The following is a 15,337-nucleotide window of genomic DNA, read 5'->3' as shown; positions in this document are numbered from 1 at the left end:
ATTCTCACATATTTTAGGTATTGCTACAGTTACTGTGCATACCGATATCTTTAACTACCCAAGATGACAGAACACATGCAAAAAAGAATCTGTATCTAAGTTTATCCCATGTGATCTGCTTAAATAACAACAGAACAATGAATAAAACGAACAGTAAAACATATATAAAAATTCCCCAAACATGGACAAAAAAGGATAATCACACCAACTAAAAGTGATGACAAACCTTGCCTGTTGTTACGACCTTCGCTCTGAGGTTCTGAAGACAGGCAGCTCTCCTTTGGTGACCCTTTGCTGTGACAAGCTTTAGGGGAACCTCTACTGTTTCTCCCTAGTTGAATTTGGGAAGTGCTGACAGAGAGAGGTCTCTTATTCTGTGTATCAATTTGTTTATTAGATAGCTGCAAGGTGTCGGTAGTCTTCTCCTGATCAGCTGTACTTGGCTGTACCTGAAACTTGTTTTGTTCCACTTGCTGCATTCCTTTCTGTAGCTTGGCTTCTTTTCTCTTACTTTCTTCTTCACGTTTCCTGTAATTATAATAAATATCATGAAAATTCCAAAGACAAAATCTTGGGAGCATGTACCTAACTCGTAGACATTCATCTCCAGAAACCTGACACTGCCACAGCAAAATGTTGGTTAAGTGAAATGAAGGTTAAGTCCTTAGTAGACAGTTTCTCATTCATTTCGCAGCAGTTGGAATTATTTTTAAAACAAACCCTATGTATATATATGGATTTGCACAAGTGATAAATAATGAAAATAGGAGATGTGAATTAATTTCTTTTTTAGCAGATATTTTATCCTTACAATATTTGGTTTCCAAAAATGAAAGAAGTCGTGTATCTCTTAAATAGTGCAGATGTAAAAGAGGATTTTGGACAAGGATAGGAAAGGCACATCTGTTCAATAATGTTTTGCAGCCTATTCTGAAATACAGTGGAACGTCATTACACTTTAGCTTTTACAATCTTCTTCCTGCAAAGCAGTATAAACCCAATAACAGGCAGCAAACACTACATATCTACCTACCATTGAACTTGTTTTTATAAACTAAGCACTGGTTATAAGATGAAGTGACACTTTTCCTGTTGGAATAGACAGCTGGTAAATGTCGTATCATGTAGCTGCCTGATATTTTAACTTGCTTCCAATGCTACAACACAGTTTGCAGACTGTTGACACATTAGCTCGCAGCACAGCATATGACAGGTTAGTTATGCAGCATGCCATCCTCAGTTCCTGTGAGTCGTATCAATGCCAGTGTATGTCATTTCAGTGTGATATGCCAGGGAGAAGCCTTAACTTTATCTGTCAGTACTATCTTATCAAGCACTTGCTGCAGAAGAAGCTGATTGAACTTTGTACCTGAAAAGCTGTTAATTGATCTAAAAAATACACTCCTGGCAGTCTGAGGCTCAGTATTCCCCACGGCACAGAAAAAAGTGGTTAGTTTCAAATAATATCGGCATTCCACGAATAGGCCATGTGGGGATGTCTGTCTGCTGTACAGTATGGATCTCACTGCCATTAGATTTGATAAATCAAATCTTAGCCTTCACAAAACAGTCATTTTTATTTTTTCTTCACAACAACCAAGCTACCTATTAGCAGCACCCACCACTCAGGGTGGTAGAAAAACAACACATGAGCCAAGGCTGTGCAATACACAAGGAAGCCAGAGCAAGCCTGCACTCTGGGAATAGAAGATCAACTCAAAACAACATCAGCAACAAACTAATTGTGAAGTTATTTAAATGCCACAGAATAGAAACTGAGAAGTAAGTAAAAGGCTGTGGTTGTTGCGTATTTTTTTTTTTGTGTATTTGTTTTCTCACTCTTTTTTTTTTTTTTTTTACAGTCTTGTTGGCATGCTGATTTTTCAGATAAAACTAATGAAATCATAAAAGGAAGGGATTTCAAACCTCCCTATTCACAGGTCGCCATCCTTGTCAAAGTAGAGCTTCACTGATTAGTAGTTATCTGAATACCTATAAACTTCTCCACGGAGAACACTTTCTTTAAAGAGAAATTCAGTTTGTCTTACAGTGAAAGATACTATCAAAATTACAATTTTCAAGTTTTAATCTTGTCTAAGTTGAGAGACTAGGTTTCATTAGCAGGTAAGGGAAGAAGACAAGTTTCACAGCTCTCATTCATTCTCAGGAGGTTCCAGCAACTCATCAGGATCCAAACTCAGTCTCTAAAGTTAGATAAGTACAGCTACAGTAATAATATACTAAAATTATCTACACTAACTGCAACAGAATTTTGTCCTTAGGAGTCATAAATTTATATTGTATTGCAGAAAGTGATAGAGCAGAAACTAAGGTTTTGGCATCTGCAAAGGAACAGTTTCAGCCTTAAGCATTTGTGAAGACACAGAGATGCTTTGATTTTTTAATTCTGCTAAAATGAATTCAATCTTTTCTGTTTTGTTAACAACACTTTGATTTTTCTATCTATTCTGTGGAGGACATTTTAAGTTTAGAACATGTCCATATGCCCAGAGAGCATTTATAGAGTTATCCTTGCAGAAGAAGTTACTTTAGAAATTGTAACTGCAAATATAAATCACCAGCTGTGATCCTACCACAATTGAGGCTTTATCTTGACCAAGAGGAGTTATATTGCCTGATGTATAAACAGCTGTCTCTTGCTAATATGGTCTCGCACATGTGCAGAGCTATGCATTTGTCCTTACCCAACCTCCTATTTCCTATGGTTAACTCAGTCATTTCTCATATGCATTAACACATTCTAAATTAGAATTCAGTGTACTCGCAGTCTTCTGCATCTTGGTACCACTTCCAAATCTAACATTTTAATTTTCAAGTGAAAATACTGCATTGTATGCGATTCAGCATGGATTTATGAGAACTTCTAATCAATATGTACTTCCAGTTTAAGGCTGAACCGTTATGAACTGCTCTGTGTATGTTCCTCTAAGCAGTTTTTCACCCATATAGTCAATGTTTTGAATCAAGCTGTATTGGCCTGATTTACTACTGAAATGTATGAAAACTTCAGGCAAATCTTAATGGCAGCTACTATTTCTCCGTGGCCACAAAAATTGTTACTATGGTACAAAAGGAAATCTCATTGGTTTGACAAAATTCATTTTAGTAAAGTCAAGACTGACATTAATTCTTGTTTTGTTCTGTTCCCGATACATAGAAATAACACTATTACTTATTCCAGTACAAGAAAGATATGGAGTTACTGTAATGAGTCCTGCAAAAGACCACAGAGATGCTTGAGGGACTGGAGCATCTTTCACAGAAAGAAGCTGGGAGAGCTGGGAGTGCTCAGCTTAGAGAAGGCAAGACTCAGAGAGCAGACTGCCCAGAGAGGTGGAGTCTCTGTTTGCAGAAGTATTAAAAACCTGACAGGACACAGTCCTGGGGCAACCTGGGCTAGCTGACTGTTTGAACAGGGGTGGGGACGGACTATATGATCTTAAGAGGTCCATTCCAACCTTAATAATCCTGTGATTCCATCACTCTTAGACCTAATTTCACAAATACTGCAGCCCAGCAAGTCCTACACATCCTTTTTTAAAGGTAGCAACTTTAAGATTATTTCAGCTAATTTCCAAAATAGCCCAGCATGAATTTTATCAGCCTAAGATGACCTGAAATCATCTAATACATCCAATTAGTCTCTAACTGTTCTTCCAGTATTTCACAGTGTGCTTTTCTGCCTTTTGTTTCCAGTGTGAATTTCATCTGCTATTGAATATCATTTGACATCTAATGAAGACTGAAACAAAGCAAAACACTTCAGTCTTTCCAGCATCACCTATGGATCAATACTTTTGTATTCCTTTTAACATGTGAATGTTTACCATCATTTCTCATGATATATCACATCTCTTACTAGTTGCTCTTATTTTGTGCCTCAGTTTGTTTAATTTTATCATTGTATGTTATTTCCATCCCTCTTCTTAGCAATGGCATCAACTTTCCCCTATGTGCTTTCCCTCCTCAGGTTGCTGAAAAGCTCATTATTTTCTCTTTGCTCGGTGTGCAGGCCTTGCTACCAGTTTTCTGATGGATCTTATAATCTATTCACACTCTCTTGCATCCTGGTAAACTCATTTTACTGAAAGCTATTTAATTGTTATTGTGTTATTTTCTTGATGTTCTTCCCTTCTTATATATGACTTATTTACTCATTCATTTTTGTCCAAGTTCCCTCTCACATTCACAGTCTAAAGCAGTTGCCTCCAACTGGCCAGAATCTAATCCTGAAGTCTTTGATAAAAACAGAGAAGTAAGGGTTCAGGAGCTTATTCTGAAAAATTAAAAAGGATGGTAAAGAAGTGACAAATGAGTTCTGAAGTCCTTTCAGATCTCAGTATGTTGGAAACTGTTTTTTTCTGAATACAATTTAAACCCTTTATATGGACTGTAACCTTTATGACTTCCTATGACCAAACTCTCTATATGGTCTGTCTTTTAAAACAAAAGTCCGTTTCTGAAAATGTTTAAAAGTCCTGACTTAGTCCTCATTCGTTTCTGGCAGCTCTCCTCTTTCTTGAACCATTCTCTAAGCACAGGGTTTTGGGAGACCTTCCTGGGGAAGAATGAGGACAAACATCTCCACCTCCTCCTCTAATTCTAACCAAATCCCACATGCTATTCAGCAACGGGCCCACACTGCTCAGTTCTTAGAATCAGCACAGAAGCAGAAGGTGAGCAACTTGCCTGGGCTATCCCTTTTGATCTTAGCTTTCAGTTTCGTCTTTCCTGATGCCATCCCTATGTGCCCATGTGGTGGTAAGCTCCTCTTTTTTAGGACTGTCCCTGGTTGCACCTCTGACATACTGCCATTTTACATCTAAACTCTGTCAAAGCTTCTCTGCTTAGCCATGCAGGTCCCCCAACATGTCTCTGAAGCAAATTTTTTTTGTTGGTTTTGGTTCTTTTTCAATCTAGGCATTCACCATCATTCTGGATTTGCACATAACATCTACTTTTATCTGGAGAACAGATTTTTAAACATGAATAGGGATATTACTTGTTTGTGTGTAACAACACCCTGGCCAAGTTTCACTGTGGAATGCACAGATGGGTATGCAGAATGATGACAACATAATGTCCCCTCCAGTTTATTACAGATCATAAAACTGCAATTAAATAAAATTTGTTATGTGACAACTTGATTTGCTTGTATGCTCCAATTATATTTTAATTCTGTTTTTATGGTTTTTGGTATGCAAACTTTATTTCTATTGTTTTCAAACAAATAACAACAGCTTAGTAAGTTTCAGAAAGGACATTAGAAACTCACAAAGGGAAACAATGATAAAAACATTCCAAAATTTCTATCAGGCAAACCCTTCTTGTATAATGTGTTGGATGGGGTATCACAGATACTTCCAAAAATGACTGTCATCACAAAGAATAAAACTACTTCAACTTTGTAACGTCATAAGATATTAAGGATAATTTCAAAGACAGATTCTCCATACTTCTGACTTAGTGATACTGACTTCAGAAAATGCAGGAGTAGGAGGGGCTTCAAGTTACCACTTCAGGATCTAAAGACGTGAACAACAGACTAATTAACTAGCAGTTCTAGTTTGATTCTTAATGGGCATTAAACAACTATAACCGATATGGTAGTAGCACACAAACTCAATGAAGGTCAGACTGGCCAGTTATGCAGAGGACCAAGCTAACTAATTTGAAATACAGCACTCTGCAGCTGACTTTGCCTAAGATAGACAGACACACAAAAGAATCCTCTATGTTCAGTGATTACTGTCTATCAATTAATATGACCCCTCTTTATATGAATAATACAATGAATATTTTTTAGAAACATTATATCAGAACTACTAAAAATATTTTCAGATTTGTGCTTTTTATTTCAGAATCAGACCACTAAGAGAAACCATGTGCTAATTTGTTACTTTTTTATACAGCAAATCTAAAGGATAAAGACTAACCAATCAGAATATTTTGATGATCATTTATGTATTTTTGCATTTTAGAATTTTGTCCTTTTGCTACTCCAGTTCAATCAGAACCTACACATCTTAAAAACAGCTATCTGAATTGTGTATGTTAGTTACATATAATCTAATATAATGATTTCACGATAAATGTCTAATTCAAGTGCAGAAAATCTCATTGCCAGGACAGAAGTTGCAAATAAAATCTGGAAGGAGTTCAGTTTTCTAGAAAAGCTAAGCCTCCCATATGAAGCAGTTAAGCCTTATTTAATCAAACTTTTCCAAGTACCTATTTATTTTCTTCATCTACTTATTAATTTAATTTCAAAAGTTGTATCAAAGAGACACGAGGCCAACAATTATTTTCATTATTTTAGAGTGATACATGTTTTCCAAATATTTTCATCATCACGCAGATTATCAGCTAAAGATAATCATTAAGTTAATATGCTAGTTTCCTGGCCTTCCATTATTTTGCCTTGTTCATGTACATCATATAAAGACTGTTATTTAATTTGGGATTATCTGGAAAACAGTTTTCATATGTGGAAAAAAACCGTCTATTTTATGCTTGCACATTTCATGAATTTTACTAAGAGTATATAATAATAAGTATGATCAGTAACAGATAAAATCATGCACATATATATAGAAACTTATGACAAAAGTCTATTTGCTAGAATAGATTCTGAGTCTCAGACTTACTTGGCAGCAGCATCTTTTCTCAGCTGTTCATGTTTCATTAAAAGATTCTTCCTCTCCTGAAAAGCCTTTCTAACTTTATATCCTTTATAGACAGCCTGAATTTTGAAAGCAGCAATGTCCTGTATGGCAGCTATAGAAAGAGCTCCATGCTCTAACATGAACTGAATCACTTCATGGTGTTCACCAAGCAAGGCATAATCGAGTGGAGTATACCTAAAAAAGGACAACAATTAACAATGTAGTACATTCCTAATCATAATGTACATTATGAGATTCATGTTGATTTCATAATAAGGCAACTTCTAGTATGAAGACTGCTTAAACACTGCTTTCAGAGGATTGCTGCTCTTATTTTAAACATTATTTTCCTGTCTGTTTTTATTGTGCATACCATGATAATGTTTAAGGCTTATTTTAGTTACCTAACTTAGAGGAGGTCAAACAATATTAAGTACAGTACTACAAAGTCCTTTCCACAGAAGTAACTGCTTCTGAACAAAGTGAACAACGACGTTAAAGTTCATACATTGAAATATTATCTAAATAAAGCAAAACATACTTTGTGTTACTTACATATGCATTGAAGTTCTGAAAATTTACTGCCAAATCTGACCTAGCTTCTAGAACAACTGAGGACAGTATAGTAGCTGACCAAGCAGCAGTATTAAACTTGCATTAACGGATAACACCTTTTATTTTTATTTAAGTACTAGAAAGAAAAGTCTGCCTTCAAATCAACACATGTGATAAAAATATGAATCGCCTTTGCTTTTAAATAGCATTGAACCTACCTAAGCACTTTTAATACAAATTCCCCTTATTTCCACTGTCTGGATAGGTGCAAAAATGTGCCTGCCTCCCTCACAAGCACTGAAGCATAAGGCAAAGACATTCGGTGATGGAAAATTATCAGTCACAAACCATAATCAAGACCATATAATGCAAGACTTTCAAACAGTAAGTGTCAATGCATGTGATTGTGAAAATTAGGGCTCTTCTTGATGGTAACTTGCTAGGACACAATGCTGGTAAGCAAAGAAAAACAGACAGAAAGAGCACAATTGGACTTGCCACACAGTAATGATTTGATGGAAGGATTAACAGTATCTGAACTGAAGTGTCTGTGGGAATAAAGACAATGACATAACATGAAAATTTGTATGTCAAGGCGTGTTGAAGGCATTTAAATAGCTACAGATTTTTGATAACCCAAGAATGGATACTTCAGAAAGGACCTCATTTCAGAAAGTGAAATTTTAAAGTATAGCTAGTTTTGAGTATTTTAGTTAACAAGTACAGAAGATACTGAAGTAAACTTTATGCTGCTAATGTGCATGTACCAAAACAATGTACTGTATTACGGATCGCAGTCATGCAGACTCATATTCTTAAACGTGGATTATCTGACTCCACTCAAGCTACCTTAAGAATTAAAAAAAATAAATAAAATCACTCAAGTCCAAATAGGAGTCTGTGTAATCAGACACTACCCATTCAAGGTTGCTTACGTATATTACTACAATTACCCATTGCTTGTGTCAATTCAAAGCCTGCTAACAATTTTTCACTGGTTATCTCTAAACTAGATAGCCTTTGAATCAAACTGGTTTCATAGCAAAACACACACAGAAGACATCAGCCAACAGCTGTTACACCTGGCATGAACATGGTCAAGCAGCAGTTAACTTGTCACCACTTGATGCACTCGTAACATACAGCTGGATTACCAAATGCAAAAAACAACAAAACTACCACCCTCCACACTAACAATTGATTACTCGTGCAAAAAACTGGGTAACTTTGAATCCTAGATGAAATCCCAGCTCTATCTGATTTAGTTTTAACTGCTGGGTTTGAATTTTGAACTAATTTGTCATATTGCACTCTAAGAACATGAACAAGAGCAGCATCATTATGAAGGAATATCAGAAAAGAATACTTCTTTGTGAAACTGTAATTCAGTAAGAAAGCATTTACATCCAATTACAGATGAACCATATCCACAAGGTTATTTCACTGTGAGAGTAGTCACTTGACATTCTTTCCTATTTTCCAAACTTCTTCTGTCTTAACAATAAAACAAAGTTTTAAAAACAAAATAATGTTTTTACTAAGAGTCAACTGCAATTTTTTTTTCCATAGGAAAATTATATTTACAGACTGATTCATCTAGAAATATTGAAGATGAGTTCTTTTCTGCACATGGCCTAGCGCTCAACTGCACCCATTCAGAATGGTGCTTGTTACACACAAAGTAATCTAGGCTTATATATTTGAATACACATTAATGCCAAAATATAAACAAAATATACAGTAACTGAATGACTACAGTAACAACACAGCTATGGTATTTTCCTGGCAGTTGAGTACCATTAGACCATTTCTACAATGCAAAGAAAAGAAAGGCATCCTTTCTAGCAAATTACTGTCTTTTCATCTCACTTTTTAAGAATAATTTAACTACAGCTGTTTACTTAATTTTCTATCAGAAATTTCTAGAGAGAGTATTGGCACTACTTAGGAACTACTTAATGTTTTCATTTGTTTCTCACTAAAAATGAGAATAAGCAATCTGAATAGCTGGAGTAGAGAACAAAGGAGAAATGAAAGGAAAAGAAAGCAATTAACTGGGGTAAGGAAGGAAGTCTCCAATTTAGCTATAAAATATGGGCCTTAAATATATTTAAATGATTTAAAACTGAGAAATATTAATAATAAACACAAAGGTCATAGTTTTATTTATGATTAGAATGAGGTCATCTACTCAAAAAAAGTTGTCATGAATTTCTGCTAACAGTAATTATCTTCACGGCCAGGTGACTACTTTGAACTCAAATCACTTTAAAAACTATTATTTATGTGTCAATGAAACACAAAGAAAAGACGTGCAAATGTACTGTCTCTTTACAATTATAAGAAGCAAAAAACCCAAACCAAAACAAACAAACAAAAAAACCACCCACCCACCCAGGCTTTTAGAGTAGTTAATTACCAGTAATTTGTAATCATTATTTTAAAATGCAACAATGCATTTCTTCCATTTGCTTTCTTTTCACTGTATTCCTAACAACAAGAAAAGAGAAACTCCAGTCTATTCTAACATTTTAATCTTTCCATCGTTCATATACATTGTCAACTTCATCTAAATGAAAAAGATGCTTAATATTTGAAATGAAAGTAGAATGAGTAAATGCTTGCATAAATGTCCACGAGCTCAAGGTGCAAATGTATAAACAGTTGAATTTTAAAGTTGTAATGTCATAATTAAACAAGAGATTCTTCACATTAAAAAAGCTCCTTACACCAAAGCCCAAAGGTATAGCACTCCTTTTACATACTAGGACAACCATGATAACGTGAAAATATCTGAACATTAAAAATTCAAACCAATAGGTAGAATTTTTGCTGAATTAGAGAACGATTCATTCAGACCAATAATACCTTTCCTCGCTGTTCTCCATATGATTAGGGAAAGCATCAAAACCAAGCAGTAACTTTATAGCATCAAGGTAGCCATTGTTACAGAGCCAGTGTAAAGCAGTTCTTCCCTGTAGACAATAGAAGAAAAAATATAATAATAATAATACTCCCCATCTCTATCACACCACAGTAACAGTTGCAAATAATGCTGCAACTCGATGCTTTTCTGGACACCAAGGACAAACATTCTTCTAAAACAACTCCCATGTTAAAATGAAAGTACATCACTTAAAACTGAAATCAGATACCTTTTTCTTTTTAGACTACATTACAACACTAGTGCTATTCCATCTAAAGTAGCTGAAAAATAGCATTAGGAAACTAGTTCTAGAGTGGATTTCTGTGCAGCTATACAGCCCCTGCTCTGAAAGAAGCTCTCAACTACTTCAGTCATTCAGACTGTTTTCTAGGCTGATCCAAAATACTGCAGCAAGACAGAGAATTATTAAGGAGACCAAACTCTGATGAAGTCAGAGGAAAGCTTATCAGCTCAGACAAATGCAGAATGATTCCAGCTGTCCTTCCAAAAGGAGCTTGATTTCAGAAGTCTTGTTTCTCTCACATAAAGCACAAGTCCAGCTCACAATACTCAGTACACTAGCTGAACCATACACAGCCAGCTCCTGGCTGATATCTGCCCCATGAATACCTAAGGGTCTGTTACTATCAACAAACACAGGTATTCCACATCACTTCAAGGGCATGCCCCCTATATCTATGTCTCGCTTTTCTGAACTCCCAATTTAGCAAATAGTTAGAAAACTGGGTTCTGCATAAAAACAAAGAAATTTTGAGTTCAGTGCTAACAAGCTGCAGCTTTAACTCCAAGTGCTGAAGATTACGCTGCAGTAACTCTGTGTGAAATAAAGAGACCTGAAGCTGATGTCACCTGTATTCAATCTGATGCTAGTAGCAGGTTTAGAAAATGTTTCCAGTATACTCTGGGGAACCCATAACAAATAACACTTTTCCACTTTACCTAGAATTATTCATGCCCTACAATGATTAACTAAAGAAAAATTTAACAATTTGTGTGAAATTGTTTTGACTCATGAAGTTCTCTTAACTTCAGAGAAGTTATGTCAAATAACAAAGAAATCTGTTATATGTTGCACAATTATTCTGGCTCCTAATTTCACTTACTGTTTGAAAAATGACACAGAAGAACATTTAAACAAATCAGTGTTCTTTTTTTTTCCACCAGGAAGAGCTATATACTGATAAATAATTGATGAAGTTCATCTGCAATCTCACTTGCAATATCTTACTTGCTCTATCTCACTAACACATGCTGAAGAAATACACTACAAAATCACGTTCCCATATCAATTGTTACTAAGGAACCACAGAAGTTAAAAAAATAAGATGCTAAAAATGACTCCTCATACGATCACACTTGGATAAGACAAAGACAGAAATGATAAAGGACAAAGCTGAGTCTTCAATTAATGCTGAATGTTACACCATTATTTTTTCATTCAAGAGTTTAGAAGTGAAGACAGAAAATTATGCCAGGATGCATTTCCTTCCACGATAAACAGCAGAAAAGACGTTTCAGTGTCCCAGAAAACAGACTGACCTTTACATTTATAGTTATTTTAAACTTAATGAAATTGCCCAGCAAAGGACAACATACCTCTTTATCCTGAATATTTGGATCTGCGTTATTTTCCAGTAACACCACCATGCAGTTGATGTAACCTCCATAAGCAGCACACTGCAGAGGGGTTCTACCTGCATAATCCTGTACATTAGGGTTGATTTTATTTTCTATCAGGATTTGGCACACATCAGCATTTCCTCCCAGGGCTGCCCAGTGAAGGGGTGAATGGCCATCTTGATCAACCAAATCTACTCTTGCTCCTCCTATAAATACAAATACATTTCTGAATTAAGAGAAAGCAAATAATAAGTTTATGCTCAACTGTAACTTCTTTGGCAAATTGACAATTCAGAGAAGTATTTCAGAATGATATTACCTAAATCAAGCTGAAATGGCAATTGAAATAATTTCAGTCAGGGTCAGCGATCTAAAAACTTTAGATAATCCTAAATATCCTCCTCTCTGACACTCTGGAAACTTCAGGTCTGTCAAACAGCCTTGAAAAATCTAGATATTATTTGTATCAGGCCTACTAATTTTAAATTAAACTTTCTTAATGACAAAATCACTTTTGAAAATTAGATTTCAGACTCTTTAAACCTCTAAAACAGTCAAGATAAAATATTAACAAGGTAAGAATGAATTCTGAAAAAAGTTCTATCTTTTTTTAATTCCAAGCATGCTGAAACTCTTATGCAGACATTTTCTCTGTCATCACATAAGATGCAAAAACTCATCACAAAAATAAGCTTAAATACAAAGTAACCATCAAGAATGGCTGCCTATATCATAAAATATTTAATCTATTGTAACTCAGATTCTGATCACCCAAGCTTACTGTATCCATAAAAACTCAGGGGGGTTAGAGTAAGAGCTTATCAGAGCATTAAAATTCCTCCAGCAAATAACAAAGGGAAGCAAGCTTCACTAAGAAAGGTTATTTGACAGAAAATGTGTAATTTGGTAGTTACACATTTGTCACCAGACAATAAATGGGAAAATATCTTGAGTAGGAGAAAGACTGCTTCCAGACCATGCAGAACTTTTCTGTGAGATTAAAATGAAAGAATTTTGCACCTAAGATACCTCTATTATTTCACTGAGTTTCTTGCAGTTCAGCAGAGCACCTACAACTATTTAGGACTATGTACATTGTTTTGTTTCATTTAAATTTACAAATAATACTGTTTCTAAAAAGCAATTATGGAAAAATATTAATGATTCAGAATTTGATAACTATCTTAATCAAAAGTAAATATTTTGATATTTAATAAGTAATTATATTTATAAAATTCAATAATTATTAATAAATAAAATCTAAATGGTAAAAAAAAATTCCAAAGATGACTACAAATGCTTTCTCTCAGAAGAAAAGAAAGTGTAATTTGATCTTATTTATTGAAAGCAGAAAAAAAAGAAGAAAAAAGCCACCAAAACAATGGCTTGCTGGGGGAAGAGACAGTTGGAAAGATTAGAATGTATTTGAACAGGCTTGGACAGAGAAGAGATGTGGAAAGAACTATCTGTTTTCAAAGTTCAGATTTAACACTTGTAGTCATTTTGCCCAGTGCTCTGAAAATCTCTTCTGTTTCCTAACACTGTTCCACACAGGATACTTACAGACAGTATCTTTTTTAGAGGAGTAATTTTCTTCTCCCGTTCTTACGCAGCAACCCTATTTATTTCACAGCCCCACTTAAGGGAACATCAGAATTCTGGACAGGTTTGTAAATTTGTAACAGCTGACCTTTAATGAGTGTCTGTATCACTTCTTTGTGTCCCATCTCACAAGCTCGGAAAAGTGGAGTGTGTTTCATGACATCCAAAGCATCCACCTGTGCATTATGTTCCAACAGCAATTTCACTGTGCTGACATGGCCAGAAAGTGCAGCGGCATGTAACGCTGACAGAAAAAAGCAGTAGGAAAAAAGGGGTCACAGTACTGTGAGCTCTGGAGGTTAACAATTAGAACAAGCAAATTAAAAAAATAATTTTGATCATTTTGGTAGAAAATGCTGCTTTTGAAAAGTAAGCAATTAAAGAACTGTAGCAAGTGATTGCAATCTTCAACTATATTTCCTTACCATACAAGCATTACAGTACAGTAAAGCAGAAAAGAACATTAGCTCTGAAAATGTTTTTAACTTGCAGAAATGTGAATTTTAACCTTATCAGCTGCAGGACTGGTTTATGCTGATTATTTGTGTCAGGTTACCAGCTTTTGCATATAAAAATTAAGAGATCATAGTAAGAACTACTTTTGTCTGTGTTCATGGCACTCACCCCGACGGATACGAAGCTGCACATTTCAAGAGAAAGAAAGCTTTCATTATTTCTTTAACATTTTCATGTTCATTTTCTTTCAAACAAGCAGAGACATCTCAGTTAAAACTAACTCCAGACAAACACCCAGTTGTTTTTCCCCACTCCTCTTATTCATTATCAGGAATTGCCTGGAGAAAATTTTATATAAAACTATGAAGAAAGGCCATTACATCTCCACATAGTACTTGCATCTCCTTGCTCATTCAGGAAAAAAAAAGATGGACAAACCACAGAATCACAGAATAGCTTGGGGGGTTGGAAAGGACCTCAAACATCATCTAGTTCCAAACCCAGTGTCAAAGGCAGAGTTGCCAACCACTATATCAAGCACCAGATGAGGCTGTCCAGAGCTCCATCCAATTCGGCCTTGAACACCTCCAGGAATGGGGAATGACAGCCTCTCTGGGCAGCCTGTGTCACACCATCCTCTCAGTTAAAATATCTCCCCCAAACATCTAATATAAATCTTCTGTCTTTTAGTTTAAAACCATTCCCCCTTGTCCTATCACTATCTAATCATGTAAAAGGTTGATTTCCCTCCTCCTTATGGGATCCCTTTAAGGACTGGAATGAACTTAGAGATACCACATTTCCTTTCACCCCTACAGTATATGAAGTTCCACTGTATACAAACTGTGCAAGCTGAGTTTGTGGAATCCTACAGTTACTGATAGTAACTGCTGGCACTGCATTCCAGGGTTGAGGAAAATGCAGAAATGCCAGTACAACCAGCTCAGCATTCTTTCTGAAGGAAAGAACAAAGGCAAACTACATACAGCAATGAGATTTCAGACAAACTGAGGACACATTTATGTGTTTTGTGTGATTTCACTTGCAAATTGATCTCAAAATGCTTTGGATTATTTCCTACAGTCAGCAATTGAATAATCTGTGTTCTCAGAGGTGTACCACCTTACATCTGAACTAAGTCAGAGATGACAATGTACAATGTATGCAGAATGAAAGTAGAGAAATGTGCAATTCATAAGTGTACTTCATAGCAGAGGGGTTGGAACTAGATGATATTAAAGGTCCCTTCCAACCCAAACCATTCTATGATTTTGGTGCAGTGCATTCTTATTCTCCCAAGAAACTTCACAAACACTCCAATTTGGGGATTATTTTGTCTGGTCAAACCAGCAAGACGTGGGGCTGTACACAGTACCTACATCCCTCTACTTACTTCAGTTATGACAGGCACAGTCAGGATCCATCAGAAGCATTGCACAGAAAGACACACCACAAAAGCCACCAGAAAGGA

General features: G+C 35.6%; 1 protein-coding gene across 4 annotated transcripts in view; it reads right to left on the bottom strand.

The window, feature by feature from the left end:
* The window catches only part of INVS (inversin), an 87,881-nt gene that overhangs the window by 11,529 nt on the left and 61,015 nt on the right, over positions 1-15,337 (bottom strand). For all 4 annotated transcript variants that reach the window (XM_065753532.1, XM_065753533.1, XM_065753531.1 and 1 more), the window contains 5 exons: positions 13,499-13,654; positions 11,785-12,014; positions 10,110-10,216; positions 6,669-6,881; positions 227-528 (listed from right to left, as the gene is read on the bottom strand). In XM_065753532.1, the coding sequence (XP_065609604.1) occupies positions 227-528; positions 6,669-6,881; positions 10,110-10,216; positions 11,785-12,014; positions 13,499-13,654 (1,008 nt within the window). The remainder of the gene's footprint in view (positions 1-226; positions 529-6,668; positions 6,882-10,109; positions 10,217-11,784; positions 12,015-13,498; positions 13,655-15,337) is intronic.

The sequence above is a fragment of the Cyrtonyx montezumae genome, unplaced genomic scaffold (assembly GCF_038088225.1).
Source record: "Cyrtonyx montezumae isolate F1298 unplaced genomic scaffold, pur_monq_1.0 scaffold_8, whole genome shotgun sequence".
Taxonomy (NCBI): Eukaryota; Metazoa; Chordata; class Aves; order Galliformes; family Odontophoridae; genus Cyrtonyx; species Cyrtonyx montezumae.
The sequence above is the reverse complement of the archived record's forward strand: the minus strand, read 5'-3'. Positions and strand labels throughout refer to the sequence as shown.